The sequence below is a fragment of the Eretmochelys imbricata genome, chromosome 20, assembly GCF_965152235.1.
Source record: "Eretmochelys imbricata isolate rEreImb1 chromosome 20, rEreImb1.hap1, whole genome shotgun sequence".
NCBI classification, from domain to species: Eukaryota; Metazoa; Chordata; order Testudines; family Cheloniidae; genus Eretmochelys; species Eretmochelys imbricata.
In genome coordinates this window covers 3,860,577-3,874,484 of record NC_135591.1, presented here as the reverse complement: position 1 = coordinate 3,874,484, position 13,908 = coordinate 3,860,577, and the positions used below count along the sequence as shown (strand labels likewise).

Genomic DNA, 13,908 nt, shown 5'->3' with positions numbered 1-13,908 from the left:
GGGATGCTGCAGGGCTGGTACTGGGCAGGGGGTTGTTCTCGCTGCTGGGTCTGGCCCCGCCTGACTCTGGCTCTCTCTGCCCCAGGACAGGACCCCCGTCTCCTCCCCCGAGCAAGCTGCTCCCCACCACCCCTCCTTGGCGTTCCTGGCAGCCGCTGTGGGACCCTCCTCCGCGGACTTCGCCCCGGCCACCTCTGAGGCTGCGGGTGGCCCCGCTGGGATGTTTCAACTCTGGAGCAACGAGGTGCCAGCCGGCTCTGGGCTGAGTGCCCCCGCCATGGCCTTCGGGCTGCCCAAAGCGCAGTACCCCGGGCACGGGGCCCCGGGCTCCCACGAGCTGCCCCTGACCCCACCGGCCGAGCACACCTACTCCTTCGAGCTGTCGCCTGTCAAGGTCCTGGCTCCCCAGGGGCCGCCCGGCCCCGCCTACCACTTCCCCGAGGCGCAGGACTTCCCCAGCTTCTTGCAGAGCTCCGGCGGCATGGCCCCCCGGCCCCTGGGCCCCGGGCCCCCCAGCGCCCCAGCTGCCGCCCCCCCGGGGGGCCACGCCGAAGATGCCCCCTGGTGGAGCCTGCAGCAGCCCACCCCGGGCCACCTGCCCGCCTTCCACCTGAGCCGGCCCCTGATGCTGGGGCCACAGCCCCCGCTCCCGGCCCTGCTGGCCAGCTCCCCCAAGGGGCCGCTGGGGCCGGCCCGGCGCTGTCGGCGTTGCAGGTGCCCCAACTGCCAGGCGGGCGCCGAGGAGCCGGGCAGGAAGAAGCAGCACGCCTGCCACCTGCCGGGCTGCGGGAAGGTCTACGGGAAGACGTCCCACCTGAAGGCCCACCTGCGCTGGCATGCGGGCGAGCGCCCCTTCGTCTGCACCTGGCTGTACTGCGGGAAGAGCTTCACCCGCTCGGACGAACTGCAGCGCCATCTGCGGACTCACACGGGCGAGAAGCGCTTCGGCTGCCAGGGCTGCGGGAAGCATTTCATGCGCAGCGACCACCTGGCCAAGCACGTCAAGACCCACCAGGGCAAGCGGCCCAAGGGCCGCGGGGCCCAGCTGGGCCCCGTCAAGCAGGAGTGAGGGGGGCCCCGCCGCTGCTATGGGGGACGGAGCCCTGCGGAGGGGGGGCGGGGAGGGAAACTGAGGCAGGCGCTCCCGGGCACACATGCAAACACTCCACACCGTGCGCACACAATTCACACTCGCACGCACACCTGGAGACGCACGGCGGATGCACGAGGCAGCGCGGGTCCAACCCGGGATTTTCCAGCGGGCGGGAAAGGTCCCAAGTCCGGCCGCTGAGGCCAGCTGGGAATGTTTCGCCCCTAGGAATGTTCTGAAAGGGCCCAGGTGGCCCCAATCACGCGGCCCCAAAGCGCTGGGTTCCTCCAGGGTGGACCCTCGCATCCCCACGGGCCGGGTGGGTTTTCCCCAGACAGCCCAGACAGCCGGGGCACAGCCAGGGCCATCCCTCTCCACGGGGAATTTTGAGACAGTCGCCGTGAGATGCCTGGAGTTTGGCATTTCGCGACCGAGAATGCCATCCTGGGAAAACTTTGGGTCGAAGAGACACCCCCAGCCCCAAGCACCCCACACACCTGCAGAGATGCCCCCCCCAGAGCACCATGGACACCCACAGAGATGCCCCCCCAGAACACCCCAGCCACATATGGAGACGCTCCCCCAAAGCACCCCAGACACCCTCAATGACTGCACCCCGGACACCCGCGGAGACGCCCCCCCCAGAGCACCCTGGACACCCGTGGAGACACCCCTCCCAGACATCTGCAGAGACACCTCCCCCAGAGCACCCCGGACACCCGCGGAGACGCCCCCCCCAGAGCACCCTGGATACCCGTGGAGACACCCCTCCCAGACATCTGCAGAGACACCTCCCCCAGAGCACTCTGGACACCCACGGAGACGTCCCCCCCAGAGCACCCTGGACACCTGCGTTGACACCTCCACCAGACACCCACGGAGATACCCCCCAAAGCACCCCCAGACACCCGCAGAGACACCTCCCCCGGAGCACCCCGACACCCAAGGAGATGCCCTCCCCCCCCCCGCAGAGAACCCCAGTCATCCACAGAGACGTCCCCCAGAGCACCCGGACACACCCGCGGAGACACCCCCAGGAGTCTCAAATTTCCACAGCTGCTCCCGCTGGAAAACCCAGTCATTGTGACCCAGAGGGCGGGGGTGTGGGGACCCCCCGCCCCCACGCCTCCTCCCTCATGGCTCTTCACCAGAAATGATGGAGCGGCCAGTCCTGGGACTGCCGGCCCAGCTGGAGGCTTGGGGTGTGGGGGGGTTGGAGGTGGCTAGAACTAAACACACAGCACTGAGACCCTCTGTCCTGGGGGGGGTTGGGGGGGGCTGATGCCTGGACCCCAGAGTGAACATGGGGGCAGCTGCCAAATCCCCCTTCCCCCGCTGGGGCCCGCGCAGTCACTGTGACATCACAGCGAGCGAGGTCACACACACGCTTCTGACATCAGCTTGGGGGGGGGGGGCTGGCTCCAGGGGGCTGGGCTGCACCCCGCCCCATGTACAGTGCTTGACACCCATTAAATGCCTGACACTGCCCCAGGCACTCTGGTTGGTCCAGTCTCTAGGGCCCCAGTGGGAGGGAGTGGGGGGGCGCCCCCCGACCTGGCTGAGATGGGGGTCACCGCCCAGAGAACGGGGGGCAGCCCTGGGGCACTGTGAGGCACCACCAGTATGCGGCCACCTCTGGGGAGGGGGGCAGTGCGGGTGAGGGGCTGAGCCCACATGATCCCCCCACTCCCACCCCACCAGTGCCTTTGGGGGGACAGGAGGGGTGCTGAGCCCACATGGGGGGGGAATGTCAGAGCAGACCCAGAGCCCACAGCTTTTGGGCCCACGGCGGGGACGGCTGTTTCAGGGAGCAAAGTTGGGAGGGGGGAATCCAGGAATCCCGGGGGGGGCTCATTCCTGGGGAGCTGTGGAATCTGACTGGGCCAAGCCCCAGCAGGTGGGTAAACACCCCCACATCCCCAGCGGGAGGGGGAGGGGGAGCTGGATCTGTCTTAGATCTGATCTGTCTTAATGCCCCCCCCGGGCCATAAACAGGAAAGGAAAGCCCCCCACCCATGCCCCCACTCTCAACCCACAGCCTTCACCCCTTACTCCCAACCTGCAGCCCCCATCCCTAGCCCCCATTCGATGCATGGGCCCCCGTTTAGCCCCCGCCCCTCACTCCTGACCCACTGCCCCGCCCCAGCTCTGCCAACACCCCATACCCCAACCTGCAGCCCCCCACTAGTCAACACCCTCCAAGCTAGAGGCTGTGAGGGCAGGATGAGTCTGTAGGCACAGTCCCTGGGGCTCAGGGGGCCCCTCCCGCTGTGGCTTCTGTCTGGCAAAGCCGGGGGCCCACCCCACGGCCTTGCCTGGGGCACCCTGCTGCCCCCGACCCCCGGAGCTGGCCCTGACCCTGCTAGGGGTGTCAGCATGAGGCAGTGATGCCCCCATGCCCTGAGCCCTAGGGGCGCCCCTGGCCCCTGGCCGCAGAGCCCATGCCCCGGAGAGGGACCTGCCCCACACAGGTGCGAGCCCAGCATGTGCTCTTGCTCCTACCAATGGGCGGCAGGGGGCTGCCCCCCAAGAGCGCAAAAGGTGCTGTTACCCCTAGACTGCCTGGGGGGCTCCAAGCTCAGCCAGTTTTTCCCCATTTGATAAACCAAAAACTTTATTATTAAACAAAATAATTCCCCTACTCCCAACCCGGGGCCCAGCAGCATGCATATACAGGGGCCTGTGGGCCCGGGGGTGAGACCCCTGGGGGGCAGGCCCAGGGGGGCCCCACATTGCATTCCCTGGTCCAGAAAGGGGGCCTGATTCCCATGGGAAGAGGTGAAGCCTGGGAGAGAAGCCGCCTTTGGGCTGGGCAGATGGGCCAGGCCAGAGGGTCACTGGGGGCGGGGGTGGGGGATGTTGCAATCTCTGGAGCCAAAGATGGGGGGGGCAGTAGGGGGAGGGCCCTGACAGCCTGGGGCTGCTAAACGTCCCCAGGGAGCGGGGGGGGGGGCATCTGGGAACCCCCCCATAAAGCAGGGGCCGCAGCTGGGGGTCAGGGGGATGGGGTCGGGGTCTGGCTGGGTCCAACTCAGCTCCCAGGTGGGGGCAGAGGCCCCCTCCCCATCTGTCCAGAGCCCCATTTGCCCCCTCCCCAGCACGCCACTGCCCAGCCCCATGGCAGCTCCGTGCACTGAAGGGTCCTGGGTGGGGGAGGGGCAGACCCCCGTACCCCCTTCAGCTCGAGGGTCCTTGGCCAAAAGGCAGATGCTCAAGGTCACATCCATGGTCCCCGCCTGGCTGCCCCTTCTCCTGGGGTGGGGGGGGCCAGCATGGGGTGCGGGGCCCCAGGTCTCCCCAGCTTCACTCCTGCCTCTGAGGGGTGGCCCAGCCGTTCCTCGCAGGTCACTTCCTGGGCTGTGGGGGGGCAGCACCCTCCAGAGTCCCCAGAAGGGGGTGGGTCACAGCTCGTCCTCGTCGAGTTTGGCTAGCCGGGCGCTGGGGGAGTTGGAGCCCAACTCAGGGGGCGGGCAGCCTGCCCCCCTCAGGGCCTGCCAGGGACAAACACAGCCAGAGTCAGCACCTCATCCCCAGCCAGACTGGCCCTGTCCCCCAGCACTCCCCTGCCCACCCCAATGCTGGGGAACACTGGTCCCTGCGCCCCAGAACCCGCGGTTCCCCCCTAGCACCACCAGGCCTCAGTCCCGAACTCACAAGAGCTGACCATAAACCCCCAGTGGATGGGAACCATTGCAGGGGGGCTGCGGGCCGGGATTGGGGGCACTGGAGAGTGGGGTGGGGGAGCCCAGAGCTGGGATAGCAGGGGGCTGCGGGCAGGTCCGCCCAGAGGATTCAGGGGGACTGGGGTCTTTGGCGGCAGGGGTCCTTCCGCTCTGGGTCTTTGGGGCACTTCGCCGGAGACATGGAGCGGAAGGTCCCCTGCCGCCGAAGACCTGGAGCAGAAGAAGTCTGACCCCCGACGCCGAAAACTCTCGTGAGGGCCCTGAAAACTCTTGTGGGGGCCCCTGTGGGGCCCGGGGCAAATTGCCCCACTTGCCCCCCCTCGGGCGGCCCTGGCTGCGGGTCGATATTGGGGGCACTGGTAGAGCTGGGGGGGAGCCCAGGGCTGGGTAGCAGGGGGCTGCGGGTCAGGATTGGGGGGCACTGGCAGGGCCCAGGGGGACGATATTACAAAGCAGGAGCAGAAGAGACATTCCCCGGCGAGCCCCCCTTGCCCCAGCCCCCCCGACACCTGCTCCCCTCGCCCCAGCTCCAGCCACGCAGCCCTCATGGAGCTGTTCCCATCACTCACCCCAGAGGGGGGCTCGCCTGGCTGGGGGCCCCTGGGGAAGTCGAGGCAGACGTGGGCTGGGGAGGCCGTCATGGGCATGGGGGAGCTCTGGCTGCGGACAGGCTGCAAGGAAAGGGCAAGGAGAAGTGGACCCAGGAGTCCTGGCTCAGGGAAGGGGTTTCCCCAGGTCTGGGCCCCCCTAGACCCTGACCTCAGTCCCTGCCCCCCACCCCCTTATCTCAACTAGGGCCCCTCAGACTGCAACCTCAGTCCATGCCCCCCACCCCGCACCTCAGCTGGGACCCCCAGGCCCCACCCCCACCCCCCAGTCCTCCCGGTACCTCAGTGGGCAGCGGGTGGCTGCTGGGCAGGAGGAGCGAGGGCAGGGAGCAGTTGTAGGGACGGAGGCCGGGCCCCATGTTCCTGTCCATGGAGGCAGAGGAGTGGGGCCGCAGGGGGCCGCTGCGTGGCGATGCCTGTGGGGCCCCCACCCAGCCCAGGCTGCGGGACTTGCTCTCCCGCCGCTGGTACTCGATGGGCGACTGCAGCGCTGGGGGGGGGGGGAACCACACGGGGCGTCACGTAACACACGGGGGCTCACACAGCGCGCGGACCCCACACGCCTGGGGCAAGGGAGGGTCCCACGTGCCGATACCCCCTGGGGGACGCTCCCCTCCCCGGCGCATTCTGGGACCCTCTCACCCTGCAGGGCCCTAGGGCAGGGCAGATAAGGGTGGGGAGGGGAGAAAGTGCAATCCGGGGAGGGGGCTAGGGCAGCCCTGGGGATGGAGGAGGGGAGGTTAGGGCAGCACGGGGGGCTAGGGCAGACCAAAGGGTGGGGCTGTGGGTGGGGCAGCAAAGGGGCGTGGAGGGGCCAGGGCAGCCCAGCCGCAGGGTGGGGAGCTTGGGCAGCCCTGGGGAGAAGGGGGAGCTGGGGCAGCCCAGGGGCTGGGGGTGGGGGAGCTGGGGCAGCCCAGGGGAGAAGGGGGGGCCGGGGCAGCCCTGGGGAGGCCTGAGGGCGGGGCAGCCCAGGAGCTGGTGGGCGGGGAGCTGGGGCAGCCCTGGGGAGAAGGGGGGGGCCGGGGCAGCTGGGGGGAGGCCTGTGGGTGGGGCAGCCCAGGGGCTACGGGGGGGGGGGGAGCTGGGGCAGCCCTGGGGGAAGCGGGGGCCGGGGGGGCCACCTACCGTTGAGGAAGTCGCGCTGGGTCTCCAGGATGTGGCTGATGTCGGCTGCCCAGGCCCGGGCGATCTCAGGGGCCGCGGCCTGGAGCACGTAGCGGACGCTGCTGCGGTCGGCCCCCCGCGACGTCAGGGCGAACTTGCAGGGGTCGTTCTCCACCCCCTCCTCCAGCCCCAGGCAGCTGACCTGACGCAGGGAGCCGGGCCTGAGAGGGGAGCCAGCCCAGCCCCCCGCCACTGGCTGCCCCCTCCCCGCCAGGGACCTGGGGCCCACGCTGGAGCGGGCCGGCGAGGGCACAGCCGGGGGTGCTCAGTTCCCCTCGAGGGTACCCTGGCTCTGGTCCCAGTCCCCCTGGTGCAGAAGGGCGGGGGGGGGGGGCTCCCAGGCGTGGGTCACAGGGCGGGAAGGGTGCAGTGGCAGGGAGCGACCCCCAGGCGTGGGTCACAGGGCGGGAAGGGTGCAGTGGCAGGGAGCGACCCCCAGGCGTGGGTCACAGGGCGGGAAGGGTGCAGTGGCAGGGAGCGACCCCCAGGCGTGGGTCACAGGGCGGGGAGGGTGCAGTGGCAGGGAGCGACCCCCAGGCGTGGGTCACAGGGCGGGGAGGGTGCAGTGGCAGGGAGCGACCCCCAGGCGTGGGTCACAGGGCGGGGAGGGTGCAGTGGCAGGGAGCGACCCCCAGGCGTGGGTCACAGGGCGGGGAGGGTGCAGTGGCAGGGAGCGCCCCCCAGGCGTGGGTCACAGGGCGGGGAGGGTGCAGTGGCAGGGAGCGACCCCCAGGTGTGGGTCACAGGGCGGGTACAGTGGCAGGGGGCTGCAGGGGCCACAGCACATGAGGTCCCAGACCCTCACTTCCCGCTCCCTTTTTGGCAGCTGCCCCTGGGAAAGATGCCTGCGAACCCAGCTCTGCCCCCTTTGCTGTGTGTTTGGGGGGGGGGCAGATCTTGGGTCCTGCCACGCGAGATGCCCCCAGGACTTGAGCTCTGGGCTGGGCACCAGCTTCCAACCTCCTGGGTCTCACCAAAGCGGGTAGGAAGCTCCTCTGAGAGGTGGGACTTGCCTGGGTGGGCGGAGCTTCCTGAGGCGAGGGCGGGGTGAGGCCTGCTAGGGGCGGGGCTCCCAGAGGGGAGCTGGGCTTCTGGCATGGGCGGGGTCCAATAAAGGCGGGGCTCCCTAGTGGGGGTGTGGCCTGCCAGAGGCGGGGCTCTGTGGTGGGGGCAGGGCCACCAGGGTGGAGCTGCATGGGTGGGGTGTGGCCTTCTAGACGTGGGGAAGGGGCCTGCCAGGGGCGGGGCTCCATGGCTGGGGGTGTGGCTCCATGGTGGGGGGCGGGGCCCACCAGAGTGGGGCTCCGTGGGTGGGTGTGACCCGCTACAGGTGGGGGCGGGGCCGGCCAGGGGCGGGGCTCCATGGGTGGGGGTGTGGCTCCATGGTGGGGGGCGGGGCCCACCAGAGTGGGGCTCCGTGGGTGGGTGTGACCCGCTACAGGTGGGGGCGGGGCCGGCCAGGGGCGGGGCTCCATTGGTGGGGGTGTGGTCTGCTAGAGGGGGAGTCCCCCTGGGTGGCTTGCCAGAGGCGGGGCTCCATGGTGGGGGCGGGACCCAGCAGGGTGGAGCTGCACAGGGGGTGTGGCCTTCTAGAGATGGGGGCGGGGCCTGCCTGGGTGGGGGCGGGGCCTGGCGGGGCGGGGCGGGGCTCCCGGCGGTACCTTGATGCTGCTCTTGAAGAGGTAGGCGGGCGTGGCGAAGGCCTTGCGCCGCTCCAGCGGCTCGCTGAGGATGACGAGCTGCTCGAAGAGGAAGACCCGTCGCTCCCGGCAGCGGGGCAGGAACCCGCCGTCCTGCTCCGTCACCCAGAAGGTGTCCTGCTGCAGCAGCTTGCCCTGTGCTGTCAGCTTGCCCTGGGGGGGCGGGAGGGAGGGGTCACGCGGGGGCCAAAAGCCCCCCCTCCAGCCCCTCCAACTTCCTGTCACCCCCCCCGCACCCCACCAACACCTGACCCACCCTGCCAGCGCCCCCCACCTGACCACACCCCAGCCCCCCATCAGCACCCACTCCACCTGGCCAGTCAGGGAATAGCCACGGCCCCACGGGACCCACTGGGGTGCTCAGGTTCAGATCCCAGCTCCAGGGGAGCCTTGGGGGAAATCGGTGCCCCCTGGTGGCCGCTCGGCGAACAGGCGAGGGGGCAGAACGCAGCCAAGGTCTGGCCCAGCACCCTGGAATATGGGCAAAGAGCCATGGAGCCCCCCAATCCCCCACAGGGACATGGAGCCCCCCAACCTCCCACAGGGGACATGGACCCTGTAACTCCTCCACCTCCAGAGGGCACGGATCCTCTAAACCCCCCCCCAGTGGGCACAGACCCCCCTAATTCCCCCCACAACCCCGGGTCCCAGAGTGCCCCTGGGGGGGCCATGGCAGGCTGACAGCAGAGCCACCTCCAACCCCCGGCGGCGAGAGCAGAGGCTGCCCCAGCACAGGGCCTATGCGTGGCGGGGAGACAGTTGCTTGCCCCCCCCCCCCCCCCCGAGGGATCCCAATGCCCGGAGCTCAGAGGAGACCCCCCCCCACCCGACTCCTACCTCGAAGCCCTGCAGCCGCCCCACGTTCATCATGTCATTGCACCGCTTGGGCACGAAGCACATCACCTCCACGGCTTTCTGCGAGGCAAGGGGGAGTGAGAGCCAGGAGAGGCCCTGGGCGAGCCGGGGGGCAGCCGGGCGCCTCGCACCACCTTGGGTGGCAGAAGCTGCAGACACTTGGGGCTGCCAGTCGGGAGTAAGGGGCGCTGGCGGAGTTGGGTGGGTTTTCCCCAGACTCGCACCGCCCCCCCCCCCCCCACCACACTGCTCAGGTAATGACCCAGTTGTTTTCATTTTCCCAGTGGGAACTGAACCAACCCCAGGATGAACCCCCCTGGCAAACACCCGCCCCCCCGGTCCCCACAGAGATGCTGCCCCGTGCCTCCCAGTCCCCATGGAGACGTGCTGCCCCGTGCCCCCTCCGGTCCCCACGGAGATGCTGCCCCATGTCCCCCTGGTTCCCATGAAGACGCTGCCCTGTGGTCCCCCACTCCCCATGGAGATGCTGCCCATGCCCCATCCAGTCCCCATGGAGATGCTGCCCGTGACCCCCTGGTCTCCATGGAGACACTGCCCCATGGCCCCCCGGTTCCCAGGGAAATGTTGCCCAATCCCCCCTGACACTGCTAGAGGGTTGGGATGGTGCATTTGCAGGGAACGACCCCTAAGCCCAGTGGGGCCTTGCCCCGGGCAGAAGCTTGTGGGCCGGGCGCCCCCCACTCCTGGCTCTTTCCATCCCTACCTCGAGCTGCTCCGTGTCCATCCCGGCCTTGCCGTAGTACTTCAGGAAATCCTGGGACGCAAGAGAAAAGGGACTGGGGGATGGGGTTCGACTCCAGATCCTGGATGCGATGGGAAAGGGGGTGCCCTGACCCCATCAAGGGGCTGGCAACGGCCCCAATTAACCCCCAAGCAGATGGCGTCCCTCCTAACATGGGCAGAGGAAGAAGCAGATGTGCCAGGGCAGGATGCCAGGGCAGGGAGCCTGGTTCAGAGGCACCCTGTTCCACTCAGCTTGCAGGGCTGGGTTCCCAAGACACTGGGTTTGCTGCTTTTTACACTGAGCCTTCAGCAGAACCCAGAGGGGGTGTTTACGCTCCGGAGAACCCAGGGCTGGGCTAGCAGGGGGCTGTGGGTCGGGCTTCAGGGGCATCACAGAGACGTTGGACTGGCTCTGGGGCGGAGCGTCCCCACCCCTGGGCAGCAGGTTGTGGCCGGCTGGCTCTGGGGCAGAGCGTCTCCGTCCCTGGGCAGCCCGGGGTGGGCGGCTGGCTCTGGGCTGGAGCATCCCCATCCCTGGGCAGCCCGGGGTGGGCGGCTGGCTCTGGGCTGGAGCGTCCCCGTCCCTGGGCAGCCCGGGGTGGGCGGCTGGCTCTGGGGCGGAGCACCCCCGGCTCTGCTAGACCTTTCTCACCTTGAGCAGCAGCTGGTATTTCATGATCCTCTGCACTGGCTTGATCAGCAGGTCGTTGAGCTGCAGCCTGTGGCCCAGCTCCTGCTTCAGCTCCTGGGGAAACAGAGGCAGCAAATCAGCCCTGTGGTGCCCCCACTGGCCTGGTGCTGCCCACCTCCAGGAGGGTTGGGAGGGGCCAGGCTGGGCAGCAGGGTGGGGGGCAGACGGGGCAAACTGGGGTTCTGACTGGGGCAGTAAGTGGGGGTGGGGTCAGACTGGGCAGGTTGGAGGAGACAGATGGGGTGAGCTGGGGTCCCAGCTGGGGGAGGGAGGGGGGATCGGATGTAGCAAGGTGGGATCCTCACTGGGGGAGTGAGGTTGTGGGGGGCTTGGAAGGGGTGAGCCAGGACAGCAAGAGCGGGGGTCAGACAAGGGGAACTGGGGGAGCAAGGGGGGGGGTCGAATGGGGCAAGTTGCACAGGATGAGGGGAGGAGCATGGGGCAGGTTGCAGAGGGCGAGGGAGGGGTGAGGGGGGTCCTGTGATGAAGCGGGACTGTTCTTAATGTTTCCTCTGAATAGTGTAGGGGTGCCTCAGTTTCCCCTAGGCACTTCTTAAGTATCTAGGTGGTGGGATAAGAGTGTATGATCATTGCAGAGCCCTAGAGGGCAGGTGTGTGCAGGGGTCTGGACACAGAGAATGGCCGACACCCTGTTTCCTGGACACTGATGGCCTGGGCCCTTCCCCCCTGCAAGGTGAGAGCTGAAGGGTTGGAGAACAAAGGAATCCGGTGACCTCCTGGCCTGGGAAAGGGACAAAGCCCAGAGGAGTGGGGGCTGGAGGGAGTTTCAGTTTGGGGCTGGCTGGGGACATGGAGTGAAGTGCAGACGGGGTTGTATGGCTCACTGCCCCCCAAAATGGACCCAGCTGAGGGGTCCTGTTCTCTGTACCTACAAGCTCTGTGTTAGACCATGTTCCTGTTGTCTAATAAACCTCTGTTTTACTGGCTGGCTGAGAGTCCCGTCTGACTGCGGAGTTGTGGGGCAGGACCCTCTGGCTTCCCCAGGACCCCACCTGGGCGGACACACTGTGGGAAGCGCACGGAGGGGCAGAGGATGCTGAATGCTCTTAGGTCAGACCCAGGAAGGTGGAAGCCGTGTGAGCTGTGTGTCCTGAAGACAGGCTGCTCACAGAAAGGAGACTTCCCCAGAGACCTGACTGGCTTCGTAGGGAGCAGTTCCCGAGCATCGCCTGGGGACTCCATGACAACTGGTGCTAGCGGTGGGATGAACTGCACCCCATGGATGGCTCTTCCTGCAGTAAGTGACTGGGGAGCAGTAAAACGAAGGGGGATTGACGAGGACCAGGCGTGCTGAAGGCTCAGAGAGGAGCGGTTTCAGGGGGATGGTTAACCCCTAGGAGTGTGTGACCAGCGAGTAGGACTGTGCAGTAATGGGGTCCCCCTGGGGACTGCGGGGAGCAGTCTCAGGGACTGAGGAGCCTGCGGCTTGGCCCTGGGAGAGAGAAGGACTTTTGCAGTAACAGGGTTCCCCTGGGGATTGCAGCGAGCGGTCCCAGGGGCAGAGGAGTCTGCAGCTGGACCCTGGCAAAGAGGTGGTGACCTCGAGAAGGGCTGGCACACTAGGGGTTCTCCCTGGAAACCGTGGGGAGCTGAGAGCACACAGGCCTGTGAGTCCACAACAACTTGGGAAGAGCGGAGTGACGGCCTGTCACCGTCTCCTTAAGAAGGACATTGTAACCCTGTGCAGAAAGAGAGGGTTACGCATTGGAAAGTTCACCAAAGCACAGTTCATCCTGCAGCTGGAGGAGGATGACCGCTCTCAGGGACAGATTCCTGACCTCAACTGGGGCTATAGCAGGATCTGGGAGCAGCTGGAGTGGTAGCCAGGCATCCCCAAGACTCCTGTCCCCGACCAGACGGGGGTCTTCACGATCGGGTTCCCCATCGGGGGATCCGAGACGGACGGGATTGGAGCTGAGTCCCAGAGAGCAAGAGGACTGTGAGAGACAGCGAGAGCCCGAGAAAGAGCTGCAGAAGAAGCAGCAGCATGAGCTGGCGGTGGGGGAGCGGAGAGGCCTAGGGGACCTCCCAGGGGTGAGTGCGGATAGACCCTGGGGGGCCAGTTCCACAGGGAACCTCGAGACTAAATTGCTGCCCCTGGTTAAGGAGGGGGGGATGTGGATGCCACCTCACTGCCTTTGAGCAGGCTGGCGATTTGAACCAGGGGGACCCTGCAGAAAAGCCCCAGTGTCTAGCTCCCTTGCTGGGTCCCAAGGCCGTAGACTCCGTCAGCCAGATGGATGGGGAGGTGGACAGGCTCCCACTCCTGACCCCAACCTATATGTCTGTGTGGAGTTCCCTGGGGTAGGGCCCCCTCGGACCCCCAGTGGGAGCGGAAGGTGATGGTCAATGGGGAGACATTCCTGGGGTGGCGAGATCCTGGGACAGAGAGAACTGCTGTCAGGCCCCGGGTGGTGCAGCCTCAGATGCTGAGGGGCTGTGTGAGCTGGGTGAGGGTCCCAGGGACGCTGCCCCTCACCCTGCCTATGGCCCAGATCCCTGTGCAGACCCAGGAGGGGTGGGGCTGGCTGGTCGTTGGGGTTCTCCAGGACACCAGCTGCGAGACCCTGTTGGGGGGTGACTGTGTCTCTTTGGGACAGGATCCAGGCCTTGCTCCTGTAACAGCCAAGGGTTTGAATTTGAATCCAGGGAACCAATCGGTGGAGAGGGAAATGGTCAGTGAAAATGCAGATGACGTGGCTGGCAGTGGGGAGGAGCGGCTAGGATCAGGATACCTGCCTGCCTGTAAGCAGACCCCTGGGGCTGGGTGGGACAGAGAGATGCTCCCCGCCCCCTTGCACACCAGAGAGGGGGCTCAGGGGGCTCACGCTGGCTCTGATGCAGTGAGGAAAGCAGGGAGCTCGCTGCCTACCCCCTCTGGGACAGCAAGGGCAGCGCTGAGCACAGGGGGAGCTGAGACCCCAGCTGAGTGGGGGGAGACACAGGCAGGGCAGGGGATCTGTGGGGAGTGGCAAGGTGCTTGGTAAGGAAAGTTTGGATGAGCCTAGGCAGCCTTGTGAGCTGATGGCTGTGTCTAGTCAGCAGGGTGGGAAGGCGAGGAGGGTGGAAGATGAGTGTCCCTGGACCTCACCTGTTAGCTGGGTGGAGAAGTGTGACAGGGAAGGAAACGTGCCTGTGTCTGTCAGGGGTATTGACTTGCCTATGGAGGGAGCTACCCTGGTCTCCAAGCAGTTGTCTGTGAACAGCCCTGTGTGCTGGGACAAGGGGAATGAGATCCCAAGCTGGGTGTCTGGGAAAGGAGAATGTGTCTCCGGCTCTTAAAGGGGCCTTTCAGCCTCTGATGGTTGAGGGTCGTGCAGTTGTCTCAGAGTTGGTTCTGGATTCAGCTAAA

The 13,908-nt window shown here is 67.1% G+C and overlaps 2 protein-coding genes across 2 annotated transcripts in view; one reads left to right on the top strand and one right to left on the bottom strand.

Moving 5' to 3' along the window:
• Positions 1-220: 220 nt before the first annotated feature.
• LOC144277855 (transcription factor Sp5-like) lies at positions 221-1,069 on the top strand. Its single transcript, XM_077838889.1, has one exon. It carries the CDS (start codon positions 221-223, stop codon positions 1,067-1,069), a length of 849 nt encoding a protein of 282 aa, XP_077695015.1.
• Positions 1,070-4,491: 3,422 nt separating this feature from the next.
• The window catches only part of ARHGEF25 (Rho guanine nucleotide exchange factor 25), a 31,096-nt gene continuing 21,679 nt past the window's right edge, over positions 4,492-13,908 (bottom strand). Inside the window, 8 exon segments of the mRNA XM_077838615.1 lie at positions 4,492-4,581; positions 5,343-5,444; positions 5,663-5,871; positions 6,507-6,687; positions 8,207-8,398; positions 9,083-9,160; positions 9,825-9,875; positions 10,497-10,589. Coding sequence (XP_077694741.1) covers positions 4,492-4,581; positions 5,343-5,444; positions 5,663-5,871; positions 6,507-6,687; positions 8,207-8,398; positions 9,083-9,160; positions 9,825-9,875; positions 10,497-10,589 — 996 coding nt within the window.